The 24,251-nt window shown below is 50.2% G+C and overlaps 1 protein-coding gene and 1 long non-coding RNA gene across 9 annotated transcripts in view; one reads left to right on the forward strand and one right to left on the reverse strand.

The window, feature by feature from the left end:
• Positions 1 to 477: 477 nt before the first annotated feature.
• The window catches only part of PRDM2 (PR/SET domain 2), a 141,978-nt gene continuing 118,204 nt past the window's right edge, over positions 478 to 24,251 (reverse strand). For 5 of the 7 annotated variants that reach the window (XM_047869015.1, XM_047869019.1, XM_047869021.1 and 2 more), the window contains one exon: positions 18,628 to 20,485. Coding sequence is in view for 1 of the 7 variants with exons in the window: in XM_047869021.1 (XP_047724977.1) it covers positions 20,460 to 20,485 (26 nt within the window). In the remaining 6 variants the exon portion in view is untranslated. The other 2 variants (XR_007154451.1, XM_047869016.1) reach the window with 2 other exon arrangements.
• On the forward strand, positions 16,080 to 18,759 carry LOC125171851 (uncharacterized). Of its 2 annotated transcripts, none has more exons than XR_007154452.1 (3): positions 16,080 to 16,659; positions 17,543 to 17,873; positions 18,674 to 18,759. It is a non-coding gene; the product is annotated as an uncharacterized LOC125171851 (long non-coding RNA). The 2 variants fall into 2 exon arrangements; XR_007154453.1 differs by having other exon boundaries at positions 17,556 to 17,873.

Genomic DNA, 24,251 nt, shown 5'->3' on the forward strand with positions numbered 1-24,251 from the left:
CAGCAACTAAACAGAGAGCAAGCGATGGACTTGACCTCTCCTAACTAAATCATTCACGCTAGGGAGAAGGTATCCCCTCAGAGCATCCAGATATTGTGAGGAATGAGAATTGGATGCTGAGCTGGCAGAAAAGGTTAGGGTCTATCCCGCACAGTGAAGGCTCACCCTTTCAAAGACTGTGAAGCTATTTTTCCCTTGCAGTCTCCAAGCCCAGACCAGTGCTATATCCCTCAGGTACCACCGGACTGGGCACGTGCTTACATAACCACAGCATGTGAACCGGATCTCACATGTTAACAGGACCCGATCCACCCTCTGCTAGAGCTGGGTTCCCAGGGGGCCTGGCTGGACAATGCAAATCCCGGAAGGAATAGGACCCACACCCACGCTTGTCTCATCTGCCATGTCCCATTTCTCCCCAGTCGGAGACCATCATCGGCCTGCTCTTCCCTCGCTTGCCAGGACACCTTCTCTGCACAGATGTGTGTAACTTGCTGTCACACACCAGGCACGGTGCAAAGCTGAACACCTCTCATCTCCAGGCCTTATTCTTCACAGACCCTTCACTGATATGCTTAGGTCAGAACTGTTCTAAGGATGATGCGTGTCCTTCTTTTAAAAGTAGGAATTTGGGGGGCGCCTGGGTGGCGCAGTCGGTTAAGCGTCCGACTTCAGCCAGGTCACGATCTTGCAGTTCGTGAGTTCGAGCCCCGCGTCGGGCTCTGGGCTGATGGCTCGGAGCCTGGAGCCTGTTTCCAATTCTGTGTCTCCCTCTCTCTCTGCCCCTCCCCCGTTCATGCTCTGTCTCTCTCTGTCCCAAAAATAAATAAACGTTGAAAAAAACAATTTAAAAAAAAATAAAAGTAGGAATTTGGGGGCACCTGGGTGGCTCAGTCTGTTAAGCGTCCGACTCTTGATTTGGCTCAGGTCGTGATCTCGCGGGTTCATGAATTCGAGCCCCACGTTGGGCTCTGCACTGATAGGGCGGAGCCTGCTTAGGATTCCCTCTCTCTCTGCCCCTCCCCCACTCATTTTTTTTCTCTCTCTCTAACAAATCTTTCGTAAAAAAGTTTAAAAGTAGGAGTTTAAACATGATAGATTAAACATACATTTATACCAACTCCCAAAACTCCAACACAGTTATAAAGTAATTAAAAAAAAAAAAAAAGGTAGAAACCCACGGGGCAAAGAAGAGACATGATAGAAGAGGGAAATGTCCATGAACCCTGGAGGCAGGGAGAGTGATGTCCCAGAGACGGCTGCTGTAAGCAGAGAAAACACATGGAGGGCGCAGCAGGCGGAGTGGAAGGTAATGCCAGGGAAATCCAGAAAACCCCAGGAACTGAGTTACCAGGCACCTCTGAAGGTCGGGATGTAGGGTCAGGCTGAAAAACAGGAAGAGGGGTTGAAAGTCTGTAAGAAACTCTTAGATTGTCCACACTCCTTCCCATAACGGGGCAGAAAATGGCAAGCACATTCCAGGAAGCAAGTGGACCAGAAAGTCCCTGGGCTCATGAACGCCCACCACAGCTGAAGGCAAGGGCAAGAGCCGTAATGACAACAGGGAAAGCCCAGGCGCCTGGAAGGTCTGCGTGTCGCATTTCCCTACTCAGCCCTCAGAATGCCGAGGCCAGTCTTTTATCAGCCTGGCACACCCTCTTCCCAGGATCCTCCTGAGAAACGAATCGTCCCAAAGGAAAACCCATAGACAGAGACCCTCAGGAGTCCTGGCTGAATGTCTAGGTCTCCACCCAAACACCAGGTGAGGGTCCCACAAATAGACAAGCACGGCCCCTGCACAGAGAGCTTCTAGTCAGCTGCAGAGTCTCACCCTCGTATGACAAGACAGCTCAGAGCCAGCTGACCCCAGCGGGACCACCTCGTCTACGTACACACAGCGGGCTCTGAAGCCAGAGGCCTAGGTTCAAATCCCGGCTCTGCAACTGGCCAGCTGTGGAATGGAGACCGAGGATGGAGACAAAGGACTATCTCGTGGGTGGAGGATTAAGTAAACTCTTGTAAAGCTACAGAGAACAGTATCTAGAATATAAAAGAACTAAATAATGTCTCCATAGCTATATAAAAGCTCTGTAGAAACACTCAGGCAATGCATTCTGTATAAGACACTGAAAGAAAATGTGAAGACAATTTTGCACCCGTAAAATTATAGGATATTAATACAAGAGGAAAGAAAAATGTACCACTCTTAGGATATAAAAATCACTAAAGTTAAAAACAGAAGAGGAACAGTACCAAGAAAGTCTCACAAAAAAATATAGAAGAATCAAGATCAAGATTTAAAAGTAATGAAAATTGAAAAATCAATCCAGGAGCTAAACGTAAAAACTACAGAAGTCCTGGGGGAAAAAAATTTTTTTTCTGGCACATATACATGTTTATTATTTTTTTAATATGAAATTTATTGTCAAACTGGTTTCCATACAACACCCAGTGCTCATCCCAACAGATGTCCTCCTCAGTGCCCATCAGCCACTTTCCCCTCCCTCCCACCCCCCATCAACCCTCAGTTTATTCTCAGTTTTTAAGAGTCTCTGACGGTTTGGCTCCCTCCCTTTTTTTTTTTCCCCCTTCCCCTCCCCCATGATCTTCTGTTAAGGTTCTCAGGATCCACATAAGAGTGAAAACATATGGTATGTGTCTTTCTCTGTATGACTTATTATGCTAAGTGAAATAAGTCATACATGTTTACTTTAAATTTTACTGATAGGAAGTATAGAGCACACAGTTTATAAATAATAATAAAATGGACAATATTCTTTAACGAGAATTCTATGTTATCAATTGATGCGCACAGAATTTTCCATTGGTTTTGGCTGAACTTTTCTATCTGTAGCCAGCTATTAATGTAAATAGCAAGTATGATTTTGACAAGAATCTTAGTTAATATTTCTATTGGTGTTAATGATTAATAGGAAAGCGAACAAACAAAAAAAAACAAAGACAGGTGCTGGAACCTCACTCATTCTTTGATGACAGGAGTGACCTGGAGAAACTGGACAAGAGTCTTTTTTAATCTTCTCACTTCAGTGGAGTTGACACACAACGTTACATTAGTTTGAGGCGTACAACATAGGAATTCAACGAGTTTAAACATTACTGTGTGCTCACAAGTGTAGCTGCCCTGTGTCCGCCCTACGCTATTACGATGCCGTTGACTGTGCTCCGCGTACTGTGCCTTTTACTCCGGTGACCTACTCCTTCCATAACTGAAAGCCCACTATTCACACACCCCTTCACCCATGTTGACCACCCGTCCCCTGCCCCCAACGAGCCTTCCTGCTGGCCACCATCAGTGTATTCTTCTCTGTGTTTATAGGTCTGGTTCTGATTTTTGTTTGCTTGCTTAGTCATTTGGGCTTTTTTAGATTTCATATCATTTTGTAATTATTTTTTTTTAAGTTTTAAACTCTCAACAGAGTACCCAGCGGGTATAACGAACGAAAAATGCTTAGTCATGCTGTGAAGTTTCCGAACATCAAGGACAAAAAGAAGATCCTAAAAACTTCTGGAAGAAAACGAAACAGGTATAAAAATAAGGATAGCATCGAGTAACATATGTGATCGACCGAACAGGTGCACGGAAAGGTACTCAACATCACTAACCATCGGAAAAATGCAAGTCAAAACCACCGAGAGATGTTACCTCACGCCTGTCAGAATGGCCGCCATTAAAAGTCCAAGAGATAACGAACGCTGGAGAAGATGTGGAGAAAAGGGACCCTCATGCATTGCTGGTGCGAATATAAACAGGGCCGCACCAATGGGAAACAGTATGGAGGTTCCTCAAAAAATTAAAAATAGAACTACCCTATGATCCAGCAACTCCACTTCTGGGTAGATGTCCAGAGGCAATGAAAACAGGCTCTGGATGTGATACCTGCACTCCTGGGTTCAATGCAGCATTAGTCACAGTAGCCAAGACGTACCAGCAACCTAAGTGTCCAGTGACGGGTGAATGGATAAAGAAAACGAGGTGTAAGTATACAACGGAACATGTTATATATACGGTGGGACATATTTAGCCATTAAAAAGAAAGAAGTTCTGGGGCGCCTGGGTGGCGCAGTCGGTTAAGCGTCCGACTTCAGCCAGGTCACGATCTCGCGGTCCGTGAGTTCGAGCCCCGCGTCGGGCTCTGGGCTGATGGCTCGGAGCCTGGAGCCTGTTTCCGATTCTGTGTCTCCCTCTCTCTCTGCCCCTCCCCCGTTCATGCTCTGTCTCTCTCTGTCCCAAAAATAAATAAACGTTGAAAAAAAAAATTAAACAATACCCAAATACATCCCAGGCAAGGGAATACTAAAGGGCAGAAATCAATGCAATTGGAAAGAGGAAAACAATAGGGGGAAAAAAAATCAATGAAACAAAGAGCTAGTTCTTTGATGAGACTGATGAAATTGACCTTCCAGCAAGACTGACAAAGGGAAACCAGAAAGTATCAGGAATGACACAAGAGAACTGAGCGGATAATGAGGGACTATTATGAACAACTGTATACTGTATACATAAATTGGACAACTTAAAGAAATTAATTTCAGGGCGCCTGGGTGGCTCAGTCGGTTAAGCGGCCGACTTCGGCTCAGGTCATGATCTCGCGGTCTGTGAGTTCGAGCCCCGCGTCGGGCTCTGGGCTGACAGCTCAGAGCCCGGAGCCTGTTTCAGATTCTGTGTCTCCCTCTCTCTGTGACCCTCCCCCGTTCATGCTCTGTCTCTCTCTGTCTCAAAAATAAGTAAACGTTAAAAAAAAAATTAAAAAAAAAAAAAAAGAAATTAATTTCATTTAGGGATGCCTGGGTGACTCAGTCGGTTGAGCGTCTGACTTCGGCCCAGGTCATGATCTCACGGTTCGTGGGTTTGAGCCCCGCGTCGGGCTCTGTGCTGACAGCTCAGAGCCTAGAGCCTGCTTCGGATTCTGTGTCTCCCTCTTTCTCCGCCCCTCCTTTGCTCGCACTCTGTCTCTCTCTCTCTGTCTCAAAAATAAATAAATATTTTAAAAATTTTAAGAAATTACTTTCATTTAAAAACACAAATGACCATAACTCGCCCAATATGAAGTAGATCACTTGAATAGCCCTGTGGCTATTTAGGAAACTGAATTCATAATACAAAAACTCCCAAAAAAGAAATCTTCAGGCCTAATTGGTTTCACTTAGGAGTTCTACCAAATGTTTAAAGAAGAATGAAAACCAATGCTCAACAAGAAAAGGAAATAAAAAAGCATACAGATCAGAAAAGAATAAAACTGTCCCTATTTGCAGATTACATGATTATTTATATAGAAAATCCCAAGGAATCTGCCAAAAAAACTCTTAGAACTGCTGAGTTCATCAAAGCCACAAAATACAAGATCTACACACAAAATCGGCTGTGTTTTCTTCCACTTGTAAGGAACACATGAACATCAAAGTTAAAAAAGCCAATACCACTTACAGTCATTCCAAGATAAAAGATTTAGGTAAAATCAAACAAGCATGAATGTTCAGGGCTTTTATGTTGAAAACTACATGACACAGATAAATCAAAGAATGTCTAAATAAGTCACGTTCATGATTCCAAGAGCGAAGCATGGTAGAAATGCCAATTCTCCCCAAATTGCTAATATAGGTTTAACACAATTCCTGTCAAAGTCCCACCGAGACTTTTTTTTTTTGGTAGATACAAGATTATCCTAAAATTCTACAATGATTCTCAAATTACATGGAAAGGCAAAATAACTATAACAGCTAAACAATTTGGGGAAAAAAAGAACAAAGCTGAAAGAATTAGTCTACCCGATTTCGAGACTTATCGTACAGCCGTAATAATGAAGACTGTGTTGCCCTACAAAAAGCAGAAGACAAAATACAGATCAACGGAACAGAACTGAGAATCCAGAGGCAGTCCCCACTCACACAAATATGCCCGTCGACCTCTGATAAGATACAAAAGTAATTCAATGAAGGAAAGAGCTTTTAAACAAATGACACTGAAGTGAATATTCCTAAGAGAAAAGAAGACCCTTGACTTAAGTCTCACACATTACTCAGAAACTAACTCAAAAATGGATCACCAACTTAAATAGAAAACATAAAACTTTTAGAAAAGAAAACACAGGAGAAACGCTTGGGGACCTAGGGCCAGGCAGAGTCGCTAGACTTGACACTAAAAACATGATCCGTAAAAGAATAAACAGGTTTTCATTCCCCCGCCCCCCGCCAAAAAAAAGTTTTAATTGGGTGGTTTTGTTTTGTGAAAAAACCCTGGTAAAAGGACAAAAAGACAAGCCGCAGACTGGAAGAAAATATTTGCAAACACATACGTAACAAAGAACTATCCTCTAGAATATATAAAATGCCCTCAAAGCTCAGCAGTAAAAAACAAGCATTGCAATTAGAATATGGGCAAAAGACAGCAGACATTTTGCCAAAGAGGATGTACAGATGGCAAATAACCACATGAAAGGACTGGCATCATTAGCCATCAGGGAAGTGCAAATTAAAACCACAATGGCTAACATAAAAAATAGTGACCACACCAAATGCAGAGAAATCTCTCTCTGGATCGTTCCTACGCTGGAGAACGTAAAATAGTAGAGCCGCTTTGGAAAACAGTTGGGCAGTTTCTTAAAAATAAAACAAAACTGGGTATACATCTCAATGATTGCACTCCCAAGAATTCATCCCAGAGGAACGAAAACTGTGTTCACACAAAAACCTGTGCACAAGAGTCTGTCTATAGTAGCTTTATTCCATCACAGCCCCAAAGTGGAAACAACCTCCATGCCTTTCAATAGGTGAAGTACTTACTGGGATGCACCATGGAACGCGACTTAGCAATAAAAAGGAACAAACTAGCAATACACACATGATAACCTGGAGGAACCTTGAGAGAACCTCACTGAGTGAAACAAGCCAGTCCCAAAAGTTACATATACTATGTGATTCCATGTAGAACATTCTTGAAGTGACGAAATTACAGAGATGGAGAACAGATGATTACGGGTGAAGGAGAAGTGAGGAAAGTTGATGTGGCTGCCAAAGGGGTCTCCGTGGTGATGGAGATGTCCCGTATCTTGACCGAATCAAGGTCAATATCCCGCTGTGCTATAGTTACCACTGGGGCAAACTAGGCAAAGGGTATTCAGGATCTCTGTAGTATTTTCTTACAACTACACATGAATCTACAATTAATCTCAAAATTAAAAGGTTAATTAAACAAATACAAGAAAGTGACCACTATGAAAGTCAGGACAGTAGTTACTTTTGGAGGGAAACAAGGCAGCTGTAATTGGTGCTGGATGGCTGGGGCAAAGTTCCATTCTTGTCCTGGGTGGTGGTCGGGAGGGAGTTTATATAATCCACATATGTATGTGTGTGTGTGTGTGTGTGTGTGTGTACATGTATACACATATGCATAGAGCAGCCATTCTGTGTCCATCCAAGAGTCAGCAAATGTGGGGAAGGGTCCCTAGTCAATCTGCAATCAGCATGTTCCATGCTCAAGAAATAAGCATTTGTCTTCAGCAACTAAGACTCTGTTACTGCAGCATAAACAGCCCATCCTGACTGATGCGCACAAGGGGGAGAGGACAGAGGTAAAAGTCATCTGGACTCCAAGACCTAGGCATGAGTTACAAACACTGAACTAGCAGCAAATGCCAGTGTGTCCCTGGGGAATGGTGGGAGGGACTATCTGATGAGGTTAAAAAGCAAACACTCTAGAGGCGCCTGGTTGAGCATCCGACTTCAGCTCAGGTCATGATCTCACGGTCCGTGAGTTCGAGCCCTGCGTCAGGCTCTGTGCTGACAGCTCAGAGCCTGGAGCCCGTTTCAGATTCTGTGTCTCCCTCTCTCTGCCTGTCCCCTGCTCACACTCTGTCTCTCTCTCTCTCTCTCAAAAATAAAATAAACATTAAAAAATTTTTCAATAAAAAAAAAAAGCAAACACTGTGACCACTTTCCCGCATGTACTCCAAGGCCCACACCTACTACAGACTCCGCTGTCTCTTCCGTGGATCTCACTTGCAGTTTCCACAGGACAGAAAAATTATCAGAATGTTCATGTTATGGACTGAATTGTGCCCCCTGCCCAAATTCGTATGTTGAAATCCTCACTCCCAGTACACCTGAGAATGCGCCTGTATTTGGAGACAGGGCCTTTAAAAGAGGCAGTTAAAGCCAAATGCCATAAGGGTGAGCCCTATCCTGTAGGACGGGCGTGCTCACGAGGAGGAGGAGAGACACCAGGGATGGGAGCACAGAGGGGAGACCGCGTGATGTCACAGCAAGAAGGCGGCCACCTGCAAGCCGAGGGGAGAGGCCTCAGGAGAAACCAGCGCTGCCGACAGCCTGATCTTGGCCTCCCAGCCCCCAGAGCTGTGAGAGAATGAATGAGCTGCCTAAGCCCCCCAGTCCGTGGTACTTGATCGCAGCCACGCGGCCCAGTGCAATCAAGAACAGAGGCTGCGCCCTGAAATGTCCCAGGATCGCGCTGGATCCTTCCAGCAATGCCTCCCGCCATGAAGGCTTACCATGGGGCCCACCCCAGCCCGCACCTTCCACGGCTGCCCTCGCCCCTCAGAACACCCCCCACGTTAGCCGTCAGGAATCACACATGGCGTGCGGGGTTCCGTGTGCAAGGCCAGACAGGGGCAGAGCCAGAATCAGACCCTCACCATTCTGCGGCTTGTTACGCCCCAGCCTCCCCCAGCAGGGGGGGGGGGGGGTGGCCCAGAGGCGAGCTGGGGTAAGAGCGGGATCAGGGCACCGCCCAACAGGGGTAAAACTAGACAGGCAGACTGGAACCAGCACTGAGGACATCTGAAAACCCCGTTCTGGTGGGAACACGACCCGGAATGCCAGCCGCAGCCCTTCTGCCAGTGGGGAATCGCCTGTACGGGCTCCGACGGGTCCGCCTGCACCGTAGGGATGAGCGGCTCAGGCAGGGGGGCTGAGCAGCCGCAGAGCGGCCCCCCTGCTCCCCCGTGTCCAGAGTCAGGGCGGCCCGATGTGCCTCCCGCCCAGCAGCCCGACTGCACGCAGGGTCTTCCAAAAAGACACACTTCCAGCAGAGCCCCCTCCTGCAGGGGGGGCTGCCCAGCTTGCTCTGACGAGCTTCAAGGGCCCCTCGGTCTACTAAGGTCTCCAGAGGTTAACCAGACCTCATCCAGGGCTGGGGGAGGGAGCGGGGGTCTCCCCTCTGTGATCACAGGAAGGACAGCGCATTCCTGGCCCCCTGCCCCGTTTCTTCTTCCACCCAGAAGGGGAGTCTCCCACTCCCGCATCACAGTCCAAGTGGTCACCTGACCCTTCTCACTTGTCCAGTCACTGGGGAATGCACACCTTCACAAAGGGTGGGGACTTTTGCCTTTCAGAGGGTTGAATGCATCCCAAACACAAGAAATCTCTGTAATAAGCAAGCATGCTAAACGAGCCGAGCGGGATTTAAAAAACAAAAACAGGGGCGTCTGGGTGGCGCAGTCGGTTGAGCGTCCGACTTCAGCCAGGTCACGATCTCGAGGTCCGGGAGTTCGAGCCCCGCGTCAGGCTCTGGGCTGATGGCTCGGAGCCTGGAGCCTGTTTCCAATACTGTGTTTCCAATACTGTGTCTCCCTCTCTCTCTGCCCCTCCCCCGTTCATGCTCTGTCTCTCTCTGTCCCAAAAATAAATAAACGTTGTAAAAAAAAATTTTTTTTTAAATAAAAAAAATAAAAAAAACAAAAACAAAAACAAAACAGATTTAAAAAACAAAGACAAAGGGGTGCCTGGGTGGCTCTGTCCTTGGGTCCCTGGGCGTCCAACTTCCCCTCAGGTCATGATCTCACGGTTCCTGGGTTCAAACTCTGTGTCGGACTCTGTGCTGACAGCTCTGAGCCTGGAGCCTGCTTCAGATTCTGTGTACCCCGCCCCCCTCCTCCCCCCGCTTGCAGTCTGCCTCTCTCTCTCTTTCTCTCTCTCTCTCTCAAAAAATAAACTTAAAAAAAATTTTTTTTAATAAAATAAAAAACAAAGGCAAAAACAAAAAACCATGAAAGGCTGAAGAGAAATGAAGGTGGCTGTTTGGTGTCTCCCCACTGCTCCCGGGCAAAAATGTCCCCGGCCCGAGGTTCAAACCCAGCTCCACCCGACATCCTATGGCCAGGCAGGGACTGGTCCCAGTCACAGGTGGGCCATGAGATGGCACTGACCTCGAGGCGGGGCTGGGACGGTGGAGAAGATCAGCATCACGACTGCCCATCACAGACTTGACCACCGGCATGTTTTTAGATTAAAAGGCAACCAAGCCTTCGCAAGAGGCCAAGTCTGCTCCCTTGCATGTCCTATGCCACAGGTCCTAGCCCTGCCCTGGGGCCACACCTGGAGTTCGGTTATGGAAGAAATATCTTCAACACTGGGGGACAAGAATACCCATCCTTCCTGCACACAAACACGATCACAATCATTCTCCACGTTAAAAAGCTTTACGTCCTTCTAGAAGGTCCAGGACTCCCCCCAACGGTGGCTGCTCCTATGTGGACTGGGGGGTTGATCCCATCACTGGGGACCTACAGAGGGACGACGCTCCGAAGAGACGTACCACAGAACAGGCTGGTGTCAGGAGGAGAGGACAGAGCCAAGGAGCGGTAAGCAGCCCAGGCCCATCCCACCGGCAGGAAGGGCAAAACCAGAGGCCTCTCCCAACTGCCAGGTCAGCACAGTGAAGCGAGGGACACTGCGTCTCAGCTGGCACATCCTGGAGAAGGGCCCCCAGAGCAAAAGGGAGAGAAGCCAGAAGAAAGCACGTGCATCTGGCCATGGGCATCCCGCGTATGGCTCTTGGGTCGCACTGACTGCACCTTCTGCAGGTTCCCTTCCTTTTTTACATCCATCCTGACTGGGGACTCTGCTCCCCAGCAGCCACCTGTGAGAGGATGCTGAGCCTGGAGATTGTTTTTTTTTGGTATCTATGTATTTTGGGAGAGAGCCCAAGCAGGGGAGGAGCAGAGAGAGGAAGACAGAGGATCTGAAGTGGGCTCCGTGTAGACAGGCTGACAGCAATGAACCCGATGCGGGGCTCGAACTCACGAACCACGAGATCACGACCTGAGCCGACGTCGGATGCTCACCCGACTGAGCCACCCGGTGCCCCTGAGCCTGGAGGTTTCTACTAGACTTTTGGGAGCAGCAGTGGGTCTGCAGAGCACAGAGCTGGCACCAGATAAGCCCACCTGAGACACCTTGCTGGGGAGGCTGTCCCCAGGAAGGGAAAAGAGCACCTGTGCGACTCCCCTGCATTTGAGCTCTCTCCCCGCCTCTGTCCAGGTAGCTGTTGGGAGGACACCAAGGGTACTTCGGCAAAAAGGTGATTTCCTCAAGACTGCAGAACCAAGCTGGAAACAGAGCCCAGGGCAGCTGGTTTTCACTCACCCCTGCCCTGTGCCAGGAGGACCCTGCTCTCAGATACTCTCAAAAGCCCTCCCCACCTCTCTCAGCAGGAGTCCTATAGCCTGCCCTGCTTTACAGGGGATGGGCATGGGGGCCTTGGGTGGCATCGGGCAAACCAAAGGGCCTTAGGAAGACAAGGAAGAGCCTTGAAGCTCATACATTTGCAGCAATTAGAGGACGTTCCATGGAGACTGGGGCACAGGACATCTTCCACTTAGACCTCCAACAACAGACCAGCAGTCAGAACTAATCAACAAATTCAGTAAAGCCGCAGGATACCGAAGCAATATCGAAAAATCAATTATGTTTCTACATGCTATCAGAAAGAGAAATTAAGAAAACAATTTACAAGGGTATCAAAAAGGATAAAAGACCTAAGCAATAAATTTAATCAAGGAAGTGAGACACCTGTACGCTGAAAACTAGAAGATCCTGATGAAAAAAGCGAAGACACAAATGCAAAGACGTACTGTGCTCGCAGATTGCAAGCACTGAACTCATGAAATGCCCACACTATCTGAAGACATCTAGATTCAATGCAATCCCCATCAAAATTCCAATGGCAGTTCTCACAGAAAAAGAATAATCCTAAAATTTGCATAGAACGACCCCAAACTGCCCCGGCCGTCTTGAGCAAGAAGAACAGGACTAGAGATAGCATGCTTCCTGCTTTCAAACTCTAGCACGATGCCTTAGTAATCAAACAGTATGGTACTGGCATAAAAACAGACACATAGATCGAGGGCATAGAATGCAGAGCCAAGAAATAAACCCTGAACCCACGCATATATGGTCAATTCAGTTACAACAAAGTTGCCGAGAATGCACAATGGGGGAAGGATGGCTTCTTCAATAAATGGTGTTGGGAAAACTCAACAGCCACGTGCACGAGAGTGAAACTGGGCCACACCCCCTTACACCATACGCTCATGCAAAATTAAAAAATTAATCAAAAAAAAAAAAGCAGGTAGCTTCATCCACCATTTGAGACTTCAGAGGAGTACAGCCTCTTTAAGGTGGTTTCCTCCTCCATAAATATTGAAACAATGATGGAGTTTACCTCCATGGGGTTTCCATTAGGCAGACACGTAGCCCGGCAGTTGGTACACAGTGCGTATTTAATAACGATCATCAATTATTGCCTTTTAACATGGCCATTCTACTTCCATTCCGATAAAAACAAAATCATACTGTGGGCAAATACAAGGATGTCCATATGAAAATGGAGACTCCAAATGACAGCTATAATGTGAACCCTCCACCACCACTGTGACCATTAAGAGAAATGCACAAGTAGCAATGCTCTTAAAGTGTCAAAGTTCAATATAAATGACATCATAATGAATACTGATAGTCCACACCCGGAGCTGGGCACTCTTCTAAGAGCCTTTGATGTAACAATCAACTTCATCTTCCCAGACACCTACAGGGAAGGTCTGCGATCATCCCCACACTAAATATGAGGGAACTGAGGCAGGAGGAGGTTCAACAGCATCTGAAGGTCACACCAGCAGGTTGGTGGCATGGCCAGTTAGCTGACACTTATTTACATAAAAACCTTGAGGATTAGGCCCTAAAGGGCCAATGGGTACCTGGGAACTTCTTTAGATTCTATTTTTCTCAGGTTACTTCAATGTGTATTTATTTTCTAAATAGCAAATTAAGATTTTGGTGTTTAAGGAATCACACCAGAATGGGCCCCGAATTGGCCCCGTGCCTCGGGCGCAGAGGCGGCACACACAGGTTAGATGCTCACTGGGAGCTGGACACACCCCCAGGCTTACAAAGTCACAGGAGGGGTGGATGGCCCAAGGGCAGCTGCCCCTCCCGGGGCCCCACGGTGAGCATTCACATGCTCCCGGTCCCTGCCTTCCCTCTGTTCCCGTCCTAGCGCGGCCAGTGTCACCTAATGGCACTTGGGTAAAACGAAGCAGATGGGAGCCATGTGTCAGCTGGCTTAGAAGGGCTCACCCAGCATGGCCCCGGGACAGGGCAGGGGGCCCACAGCCGTAGCAGCCCTTCCTTGCCCAAGAATGATGGCATTTGGCAACATCCTACCTGCCGACACCAAAACTGGTCCACTTGTCTGCCCCACTGTCAAAGGAATCACATCAGATGGCAGGAAAGACAAGATGGTTTAAAAAAAAAAAAAATCTTATGCATCAAGCAAAGGTCAGAGCCGCAACTCCAAGACGTAGGCAGGCATCAAAAGCCACTTGAACACTCTTTAGAGTCCTCAGGGCCACACTTGACATTGCTGACCTTCACATCCACAGCATGAGCTATAATTGAGAGCAAGGGGAGCCACTGCACCAGCTGCTGGGCTGAGGGCCGGGCCTGGCTGACAAGTTCAGGGAGAACAGCTGGAACCGGGCAGGAGGTCCCAGAAAAACACAGCTGAGGGCCTTAGTCCTCTGAATAGGGTTGCCAGATTTGGCAAATAAAAATTCAGAACGCTCCATTACATCTCCATTTCAGACCAACAACAAATTTTTAGCGGAAGTATGGCCCATGCAATATTCGGTACGTATTTATAGTTAAAAAAAAAAAATCACTCATTTATCTGACATTTAAATGTAACTCGGTGTGCTGGGTCTTACCCGGCAGCGTTATCTCTGCAGCAGTGACATTTAAAATAAAAGCCGCCTTACTTCCCCCTCTGCAAAAATGGTCTGCATAGACAGACCCCTACACAGAAGCAGGCCATGGTTGAGGATTGGGCCGAATGCTCCACCCAGGTTGGCAACCTCGAACCGGCCATTCTCACAAAGCTGCATTCAATCCCCAACTCATCAAGGCCTCCTCTAAGGTCACTTTGCCCGCAGGATGCCTTTCAAAGCATCCCACAGTGAATCCTGAGGGCCTACTGGGTGCTGGATGCCGTAGCCAACAAAGAAATAGAGGGATAAGGTCTGTCTGTTCCCTCTGAGCTGACATTCTAGAGAAGCTGAGAAACTAGAAAATCTCAGGTAGTGAATAAAATCAACAAGACCAAATGACAGGGAGGCCACATTAGACCTCAGGAAAGGAGGCTGAGGGGACTACACCTAAGCTGAGAGTCATGTGATTTCTGGGTGGAAAGTTACTGGTTAGTGCAAAGGTCCTGTGGCAGAAGACAGAAGCAAAACCACAATCGGTATGGCTGGAACAGAGAGAGCAAGGAAAAAGATGGTGGTGTGTAAGGTGAGGCTGGAGTCAGTGGGTTTTCTAAACCAGAAAAAGGAGTTGGATTTTATCCTAAGTGCAGAGAAAATTCTTGGAGGGTTTTTTTTTTTTTTTCATGTTTATTTTTAAGCATGAGAGTTCATGAGCAGGGGAGGGGGAGAGAGAGAGAGGGAGACACAGAATCTGAAGTAGGTTCCAGGCTGTGAGCTGTCAACACAGAGCCCAAAGGGGGGGTGGGGGGGGGTTGAACTCACAGACTGTAAGATCACGACCTGCGCCAAAGTCAGAGGCTTAATCGATTCAGCCACCCAGCCGCCCTAGTCCTTGGTGACTTTTTACAGTGACATAACCGATTCAGAGACGTACACACGGCCCAGAGAAACACACAGCATCACAGGCCAAGATCAGGGCTAGGAGGGCACAAACGAGGCAACTTCCGTGTGCAGAATGTAAGGACACCCTCACTCTTAGCTTTGTGCAAGCGCTGACTCTCAGTGGTCCCACAGCCCCCGCATGGAAGTCAGCTGGCCCAAAGTCACAGGGCAGAGAGTGACCTTCCCCTGCCTCACCCTATCAGCAAACCTGCTCTTTCTCAGCCCCTGCTGCTGGAGGTGGAGGGCAGGCCAGAGGAGAGAAACTCACTTTGTGCTCCATCCGTTTCAGGCACAGGCCGCTTCCCCCTGGGCCGGGTGCTTCACCCCCCACCCGCCAGCCTCTTGGAAAGAAGGGGCAGACCCCGGGCCAGGCGGCCGTCTTGGAGCAGAGGCCGCCTCCGGCTGAGCCACGGCCAGGCAAGGCTGTTAGGGGCGGTCTGAGGCGTCCAGGCTCCTAGCCTGGAGAACTCGCGCCCTCAGGACCCGACGGGTCAGGAGCCGGACACCCCACGGCCGACCCTGCCTCTCTGCCTTCATCTCACACCTGAGTGGGGGCTGGGGGGCCAAGCCACCCTCTTCAGGGCAGGGAGCTCGAGGACCTGCTCTACCCACCCCTCCCCCAAGCGGTCCGTGGCCTCCACCTTCCTCTTGACGCCCATTGGCATGAACGAGAGGCAGCCGGCTCACCCCGGGGCCAAGGGAGGACCCCACCCGCTCCCGCCCAGGTGCCCAGGAGGGTGGCCCGGCCTGTGTCCGGAAAGCAGTGCGCTCGCGCGACCCCTTACCCGCGGGGGGGGGGGGGGGGTACGGCCAGCACCCACCCTGCACGGACTATGCGTCTCCCCACAGGTGCACACCGCTGATAAAGCTCGAGCGTTGAAAAAAACAAAGCTTGTAAATCACGGGCAGCAAGGGATGCAGGACGATTAACAGCAACATAGAACAATCATAACAACAACCTGGAGGAAATGTCGTGGGTGCGCTCGCGCTCTCTCAAACCGCCTCAGGGCCCTGTACTCACCCTGCCCCTGATGACGTAAGCGGGGAAACGCCTACGTGAGGTGACGGCGCCCCCGAAGGCGCATGACGTCCGCGTGACGCAGCGGCAGGCTGCTCCGGACCTGGGACTTGACGTCAGACGTAGCACCCGCTTCCGGTGGCGGTTGCCGGGGCAACCGAGACGCGGCCAGCGTGGAGTCTGCGTCTCGGTGCGAGCGCTGACCTCAGGCGACCCCAGGAGGGATCGGAGGACCCTATCATCCCCGCGCTGCCAGCTGCCGCAGCCGCAGGCCATGCGGAGCTCCCTGCTCCCCAGCGCCTCGCTCCCGGTCTCTCCCCCAGGGGCGCAGGTTTAAGGATCTTCCAAGCATCCGGCGGGTGGGCGTCTCTGGAGCCCGCTCCCCAGTCCTGGCGGTGACTGGGCGCCAGGCACAGCCTGACGCTCAGAAAAAGCACTGGAGAAGCCGGTTAATGCAAACCCCAGGGGCGCCCCTGATTCACTGGTCTGCCTGTTTGCAGACATGCTACGGCCTTTGCCCGGCGTTAAAGTTGGTGGACTGCGCAGAACAGTTGGCCAGGCAGGTGGCCCAGACCCCACCCCACCCCCGCCCCGCCCCGCCCCCAGGGATTCTGATTCAGCAGATGTGAAATTGGAGGCCAAGAATCTCTCCTTGAACCATCAGTCAGGTGATCCCTGAGGCAGGTAAATTCACTTACCTTTAGGCAAACGCATAGTAGCTAGAAATCAGGAAGGTGGGCAGAGTGGTCATCCCCTTGTACAAACAAGGAACCAAGGCTAGGCCAGTGACATGTGCTGGAGCGAGCAGAGTTGGGATTTCACCCATACCATATACATACATATACATATACATATACATATACATATACATATACATATACATATACATACACATACGTATACATATACACACATATATATGTGTGTATGTATATGTATATACATATATATGTGTGTATATGTATGTATATTTTTTATATATTTATATTTATATAATTATTGTCGAGTTAGCCAACATACAGTGTATATACACTGTACTCTTGGTTCCGGGGGTAGATTCCTGTGACTCATCGCTTACATACGACACCCAGTGCTCATCCCAGCAAGTGTCCTCCTCAATGCCCATCATCCATTTTCCCCTGTCCCCCACCCCTCCCACCAACCCTGTTTGTTCTCTGTATTTAAGAGTCTCTCATGGGTTTGCCTCCCTCTCTGTTTGAACCTATTTTTTTCCCTTTCCCTTCTGCCATGGTCGTCTGTTAAGTTTCTCAAGTTCCACATATGAATGAAAACACAGATCTGTCTCTCTCGGACTTATTTCACTCAGCATAATACCCTCCAGTTCCATCCACGTTGTCACAAATGGCAAGATATCATTCTTTCTCACTGCCAAGTATATTCCATTGTATATATAAACCACATCTTTATCCATTCATCAGTTGATGGACATCTTCACCCATACTTTTAAACCTCTGCTTCTCTTATGGCCAGTCTGGGGTGGAGCAGAAGTCCAGTAGCTGACTGCTGTTCTGGGGAGCTGGGGGGGACTGACCCATGTTGTACACAGTTTCTACCTGCAGGTGGCTTGAGAGCCGGAGAAACCAAAGGGTGACATGAGAGGCAGCAGCGAGAGGCAAGTAGGAAATACTGAACTTTGGGCCGGAAAGGGCTGAATCCAATCCCCAGTCTACATCTGCCAGCTGTGTGGCCCTGGGCAAATGGCTTAATGCGTCTGAGCCTGTTTCTTCACCTGTGAGATGGCTGTCGAAGTACCTGTCCTGCTGGGTTGCTGTGACAGGAGAGGGAATGTGTGGGGAATGGTTGGCACATGGCAATTCTCAGTATACGGCCCCTAGAACAACAGCTGAAGTCACTGCTGCAGAGGTAACAGTTGCCAGGTAAGAGCCAGCGGACCGGTTAGATACGAATTCCTATAGATAAACGAGTGATTCCCTTTTCTAAGTGTTAAGTAAGTCCCAAATATTGCACGAGTACATCCAAACCAAGGGGTATCTGGCCATAGAATGGAAGGAAGCGATGTATGCTGCAACCTGGGTAAGCCTGGAAAATACTATACGAAGAGAAAGCAGCTGGTCATAAAAGATCACATGCTGCGTGACCCCGTTTCAGTGGCATGTCCAGGAGAGGTAAATCTACATGGATACAAAGTAGATTTGTGGTTGCCTAGGGCTAGCGGCTTGGGGAGAAAGGGGGAGTGACTGCGACTGGGCAGGAGGTTTCTCATTGGGGTGACTGGAAATGTTGTAGAACTGAATGCAGTGCCAGCTGTACAACTCTACTACTAAAAAGCGCTGATTTGTACAATGATGTGGGTTAACTGTATGGTATGTGAATGTGAGCTCAATAAAGCTGCTCTAAGAATATATGTACGATCACAGAGGCCTTTCTAGCCTTAGTGAAATGGCTTAACTAACTAGCTGGCAGGTGGAAGAGGGTTTTGAAGGCAAGTGACCCTACTCACCAGGTAGGGTTTTCCACAGTGAGCGTCCTCGAAACCTCGGCTTTCTCTCACGGCTGGAAGGGGGCCTTCAAAGCCGCTTCATCCCACCCCCACCCTACGCCCCACAGAGATCGCCAAAATGGAAGACACAAAACACAGAAACCGAAACGATCACTCCCAGGCTTGTTCTTACAATCGGGCTTCACACTTTTATTGTTACTTTTCTTCACATGGCAGATACAGAACCGTCCTCTTCCGTGATCCAAACCCACGCCCCCAAAACCACCACTGACCAGCAAACACCACTCTTTAGAAGACCACCCCCGTTGTCGCGATCGGAACACTCGTATAACCCTTTCCGCTAGTCTGAGAGGGTGGAAAGCTGACTGGCACTTTTGCGCATGCAAAAACGAGCGGCCCCCAGCCCCCAGCGACATTTCCTGGAATTCACCATCGGCTGAAGGTGAACTTTCGAAGCTCTGGGTTCGTGAGCCCTCCTTGCTGCTGAGAGGGGAAACCTTCCAGAACGGAGAAGATGAGTGTCGACATTGATGGGACAAAATCGTATCGTGAGGATAAGGAACGGCCACAGCTTTCCATGCTTGTGAGGGTTAATTTTAGGAGTGGGCAAAAGGATTCCAGCTTATGGGAATTTACAACAAACACTGGTGTGTAGCTGGGTGGCAAATGGAAAACTGGGATGCGGGCCAGCCATCGGCACTTTTCTGTCCATGTGAGGATCTCGTGAGACCTTTCTCCCGGACCATGATCAGACCCTACACTGCAGCCAGTCGACTGAGTAATTAAATAACACAAGTTATAAAACTTTAAAAAGGGGGCATTTACAGTCAGGGACATAAATACGTGCTTTTAAAAGTGTCTACGTACATATTTACAGAGTTGCAAGATCAACCATAGTAGCCCTGGGGGGGGAAAAAAAAAAGTCCCTTTTTGTGTGTGACCACTCACGTTCTCCCAAGTTCTCTCCTTCCACTGTGGGTCTGATACATCACTACTGAAAACGGAGCTGAGAAAACAGCGCCAAAGTGGTCTCAGACATCCGTGTCTGGGGTCTGCCCCAAAGGCACAAAACCCAAGACCCTCACTGAACTGGGTCCAAACTCCTAGCTCAGCTCACCCGTTTCTCCGAGACATGGGCTGTCCCTGCACAAAGCAGGGGCCAGCTCCATCGTTCCCTGGCAGGCGACTGGTGGCCTCTAGAAATCTCTTCTTCTTCCCCCTGTGCTTCTTAATCCTCCCGCTTATCTTCATTTCCCAATTTTTGTTTGTTTCCCTTTTCAGCTAATTTGGGAAGGTCAGTCGCTAACGTGTTGACGGTCCCAAGTGAGGCAAAGAAGCACTGGGGAGACCTCCCCCTCCTGCCACATGCTGTCCCATCCCCTGCCTCTCCCAAGGGGGCAACCAGGTCTGCAAATGGGGACGGGGACTTCTCTCCCAGATGCCCAGGGACTGACTAGAATTTCGAATCTGGAAACGACTCAAGCCAGCAGCTCAGGCAAAGAAGGGGGGTTTTCGAAGTGCGCAGGCCAAGGGGGTCGACAGCAAGGCTCTGACGTGTCTACACGCCGTTGACTCCCAGAGACGTTGGAAGGCTAGGGAAGGTGGGCGGTGAGAAAGGAGACTCGGCCTCCTCCTGAAGGCCTTCCTCGGACAGGCCTAGAACTGACCCCTGAGCCAGACCACAGTCCCCGCCATGGCAAAAGACAACTCGAGAAAGCAAAAAGCAGGATCAAGGAGCTCTTGAAAAATTGCATAGTAGGAGAGGCCCCACCCCAGCAGGAAGGCTGAGCTGCAGAACACGGTCCCAGGGGCTGCACCCACGTGTCGTCCACGCTGTGGAGTCAGCTGCCTTCCTGCCTCCCTGGGGTTTGGGACCCTCGTCTGAAGACCGCACACGCACACCCACGCACGCACACACTCCCTCCCTTTCTCTTGCAGGCTCGTAAAACTGGAATAGGTCGGTACTCCCTGCGGGGCAGAGGGCCAGCCAGTCCCTTTGGCTTCACTGACTCCAGGTCACTTCAGGTGCTGAAGGAGAAAAAGAAAAGAAAAATGGTAACAGTGGCCGCATCCTCAGTGCCTTCCCTGGGCTGTTGAAGCACCATCTCAGTCAGTTCTTCTAATGCAACAATTTACTGACATACACCACGCGTACAGAAAGAAAGCACAGCTTGATGAATTTCCACCCGTGTAACCAGCACCCAGATCAAGAAACAGAACGTGACCAACATCCCCTTAGCCCCCAGCCCAGGCTCCTTTTTAGGACCAGCACTAACCCTCACCCCCAGAATAACTACCTCCCCTCGATCACCAGGGATTGATTTTTGTCCGTTTTTTAACTGAAGTAAATGGAATCAACCAGCACACATCCTTCCCGTCTGGGCTTCTTCCACATGGTGCATTTGGGGGATTCATCCCTTTGGAGCCCGTGCGTGCAGCTCTGTCCACCTCCTTGCTGGGAGATTCTACCGCAGGATCCTGCCACTTTCATCTGGCTGGTCCCCACCAGTGCACGAGCGGGCAGCTTCCAATCCGGGGCCACCGTGAGGAATGCGGGCGGCTAGGACTCGCTTATCTACGCCTGGAAGACATGTGTGGCGCCCATGCGTGCCTATTTGCGCCAAGTGGAAGTGCTGGCTGGTAGCGTGTACACGGATGACATAGGAGCTCTCCCATGCGTGTGCACACACCCGCTGAGTGTCTCCCTAGTGGTGTAACTGCTGGGTCCCACTTCAATCAATACTGCCAAAGGTTTTTCCGGAGTGATTACACTATCACCTGATTTCATTCTAACGGTCCCGATGACCCTCGTGGCAGGTGACACTGATCCCCATCTTGCATGGAAGAAACAGAGGCTCAGAGAGGGCAAGCGGCTTTCACCAGGTCAGGCTGGTAACGAGGGGCAGAGGTGGGGCTGGAACTCAAGCCGAGCCCACCCCAGAGCCCGCGTGTGCTTTCCGTCATAGCGAATGGCTTGGGCTGCGTGCCACCTGCACGGAAACCCCACTCGCAGTACTTGACAACAGAGCCAGGCTCGTGAATCAGTCCTCAGTAACTTCTGCTGCGCTGGGCGGAATAGGAGCATGGCGTTGTGCTGGGCCAAGTTCAGGGGCCGTTCTCTCACCCCATGGACCTGGTCATCATTCCTGTAACTCCTCCTCCTCCTACCACTACTCTGATAACTCAGTGGGAGCAGAAACAGCAGGGCTGATTCAAGGCAGGCTGACCACACACCAGCCACTTTCCTAAGGGCGTCTCACGTACTAACCCACGCAGTCCTTGCAGCAGCCCTATGACCCAGGTATACCATTAACCCATTTTGCAGATGGGCAAATTGGAACGCAGAGAAGTGAAGTACCTACCAGGACTGTTAGAGCCAGGATTCGCTTCCAGAAAATGCACACTTGACCACGATCCATTCCAACCCCCACCCCCTGAAACCTCTTGATGGGGCTGGAAGGAGGGCCGCTTGCAGTACAGGAGGGCGCCTTCAAGAGAGGGGGCCTCCCTTCCCGGTGGGGGCCCACGTGTGCCCAGGCCCATCCCCGCGCAAGCCGGGGGAGAAAAAGAACGCAGAGACAGGGGCCAGCCATGGAGTGGCCTGCATGTCCTCGGGCCGGTGTGGCTGGTGTTCTGTGTGTATTACCTGTGGGTCATTGAGCGGGACCCACAAAAGAAGCCGTCTTGCCAGTCCCCAGCCCGAGGGGCAGCCCTTCAGGGAGGGGACCCCAGCAGCAGGGGCCATGGGCTGGACCACTGGGGCTGGAGCTGGGCAGAATCTGCTAGAGGGGAGCTCTCTTATCAGGGAGGCGGGCAGGGGAAGACACCCCACCCACCCCACTCCTGGGACCCCATAAGAGGCCAGCGCTAGGAAGCCTGCCCCGAGGCCAGCGACAGCTGAGGGGAAGATCACGGAGGCAGCCAGATGACTGAGAGGTGCCAGTCCCTTCCCCGGACGTCCCCCTCGAAGACCCCGGGGCCCAAGTGCAGCTGGCCCCAAGCAACAGAAAGAGACAGAGGCGGACAGGACGTGCAGGGGCAGGCTTCACGCTGGACTGGGCAAGGTGGCACGTTTTATACCTGAAAGCGAACAGAAAGCTCTGGGCTTTGCCCGTGGCACCGATAAAGCCCAGAAAAGGGAGGTGCCCGCAGACAACAGTCACAGGAGAAAAGCCGAGCTCCTAGCTCGGTTCGGACCGTCGAGTAGAGTGGCCAGAGCCTCTAAGCCGGCGAGAGCAACAGGTGAGGGGCAGTCCCGGGGCCTGGGCGCTTCCAGGATGTCACCCGTTCCTCATAACAGACCCCACTGCACATACAGTCTCACACGGGGTTTCAGGGGACAAGCGTAGGCCACTTAAAAAGTCCACCATCCATTCTAGGAGTCAGACGACTCGAGTTCTGCCCCCAGTTCTGCCAACTGCCTCTCTGTGACCTACACACCCTGCCCACGCTAACATCCTTTGTCACAGCACTGAAAAAAAAATCATTCTGGATATGTGTTAAACACGGCAATGGGCTGAACTGTGTCCCTCTCAAGATTCATATGAGGAAGCCCTCACCCCTCGTGTGATGGGATTAGTGCCCTTACAAGGGACACCAGGGCCTCCTCTCTGCACCACGGAGGATGCAGCCAGAAGATGGCCTCTGTGAGCCGGGAAGAAGGTTCTGGTGAGGACCGTGCCGGCGCCCTGGCCTGAGACTTCTGCCTCCAGAACTGTAAGAGACAAATGTCTGCATGTTTAAGCCCCAGTCTGTGGTATTTTGTTATGGCGGCCCGAGCAAGACAAACAGTATAAATAAGGTGTTCTTTTAATTTGTATACACGTATACATATCTATAGATAGATAGATCTATATAGATAGATCCACAACAGGCTTGTTGTAAATACAAATTAGAAACATAAAAAAGTTTAAGACTTGAAGGGGCAAGTTCCAGTCACTTAGAAATTAGGCCATTCGGTTCCGAATGCTCACTGTTGATGGGCGAATAGAGGCTGTTAACTGCAGATGCTAATTACATTGGGCTTCTATTCACCTGAGCACCTTGCCGGGGAAGCTGCACCTGTTTGAAAATAAGGGAAGACAAGGCATACTTCCGGGTTCGTGCCCTGGCCCCTGGGCAGAGCCCGAATTAGCAATGCTTGGCCAACACTGTGTCAACCACCAGAGACTGCGGTAGCCAACGGACGCACCCTGTCTGCAGACGGATCAGCCCAGTTGCACCTGGCTCTCCTTCAGGTTGCAAAGAACACCTCCGGCGGCCACCACAGGGACGTCCTGGGCCCCAGAATTATCCTGGCACAGACTCCCATTCTCTGGGAGACTCCAGCCCAGCCTCTCGTCTCCAGGCCCCAATCTTCCCAACTGTAAGATGGGAGAGGGGAGGGACGATCTCCCGGGCCTTCCAGCTGGGTGCTATCCTAGAGTCCACTCCAACTCGGCTCCCCAGCATCCCCAGCTCAGGGCCGTGAGCCCTCTCAGGAGCCTGTGCTGGAGACGCGGGCTCAGTTCTGGCTCAAGACAACAGACTCTCTGGGGAAAGTGGATTCTGTTTCCGTTCCCCTCCCCAAGCCCCAGAGAAATAAAGCCAAGCCCAGAGACTCCAGCAGCTTCAGGAAGGAAGCAGTGAGTGCACTCTGTGGGCATCAGGGCAGGTGGAAGGGAGGAAAGTAGAACACAGAAGACGCCAGAGTTTCAGAATTCAGCCCATTCTTGCCTTAAACAGTGATGTTCTCATTCTGAACAACCCTGGCTGCATTAAGAAGGCATCCGCAAACTTGAGTGCATCCCAGAAT

Source organism: Prionailurus viverrinus, chromosome C1 (assembly GCF_022837055.1).
Source record: "Prionailurus viverrinus isolate Anna chromosome C1, UM_Priviv_1.0, whole genome shotgun sequence".
NCBI lineage: Eukaryota > Metazoa > Chordata > Mammalia > Carnivora > Felidae > Prionailurus > Prionailurus viverrinus.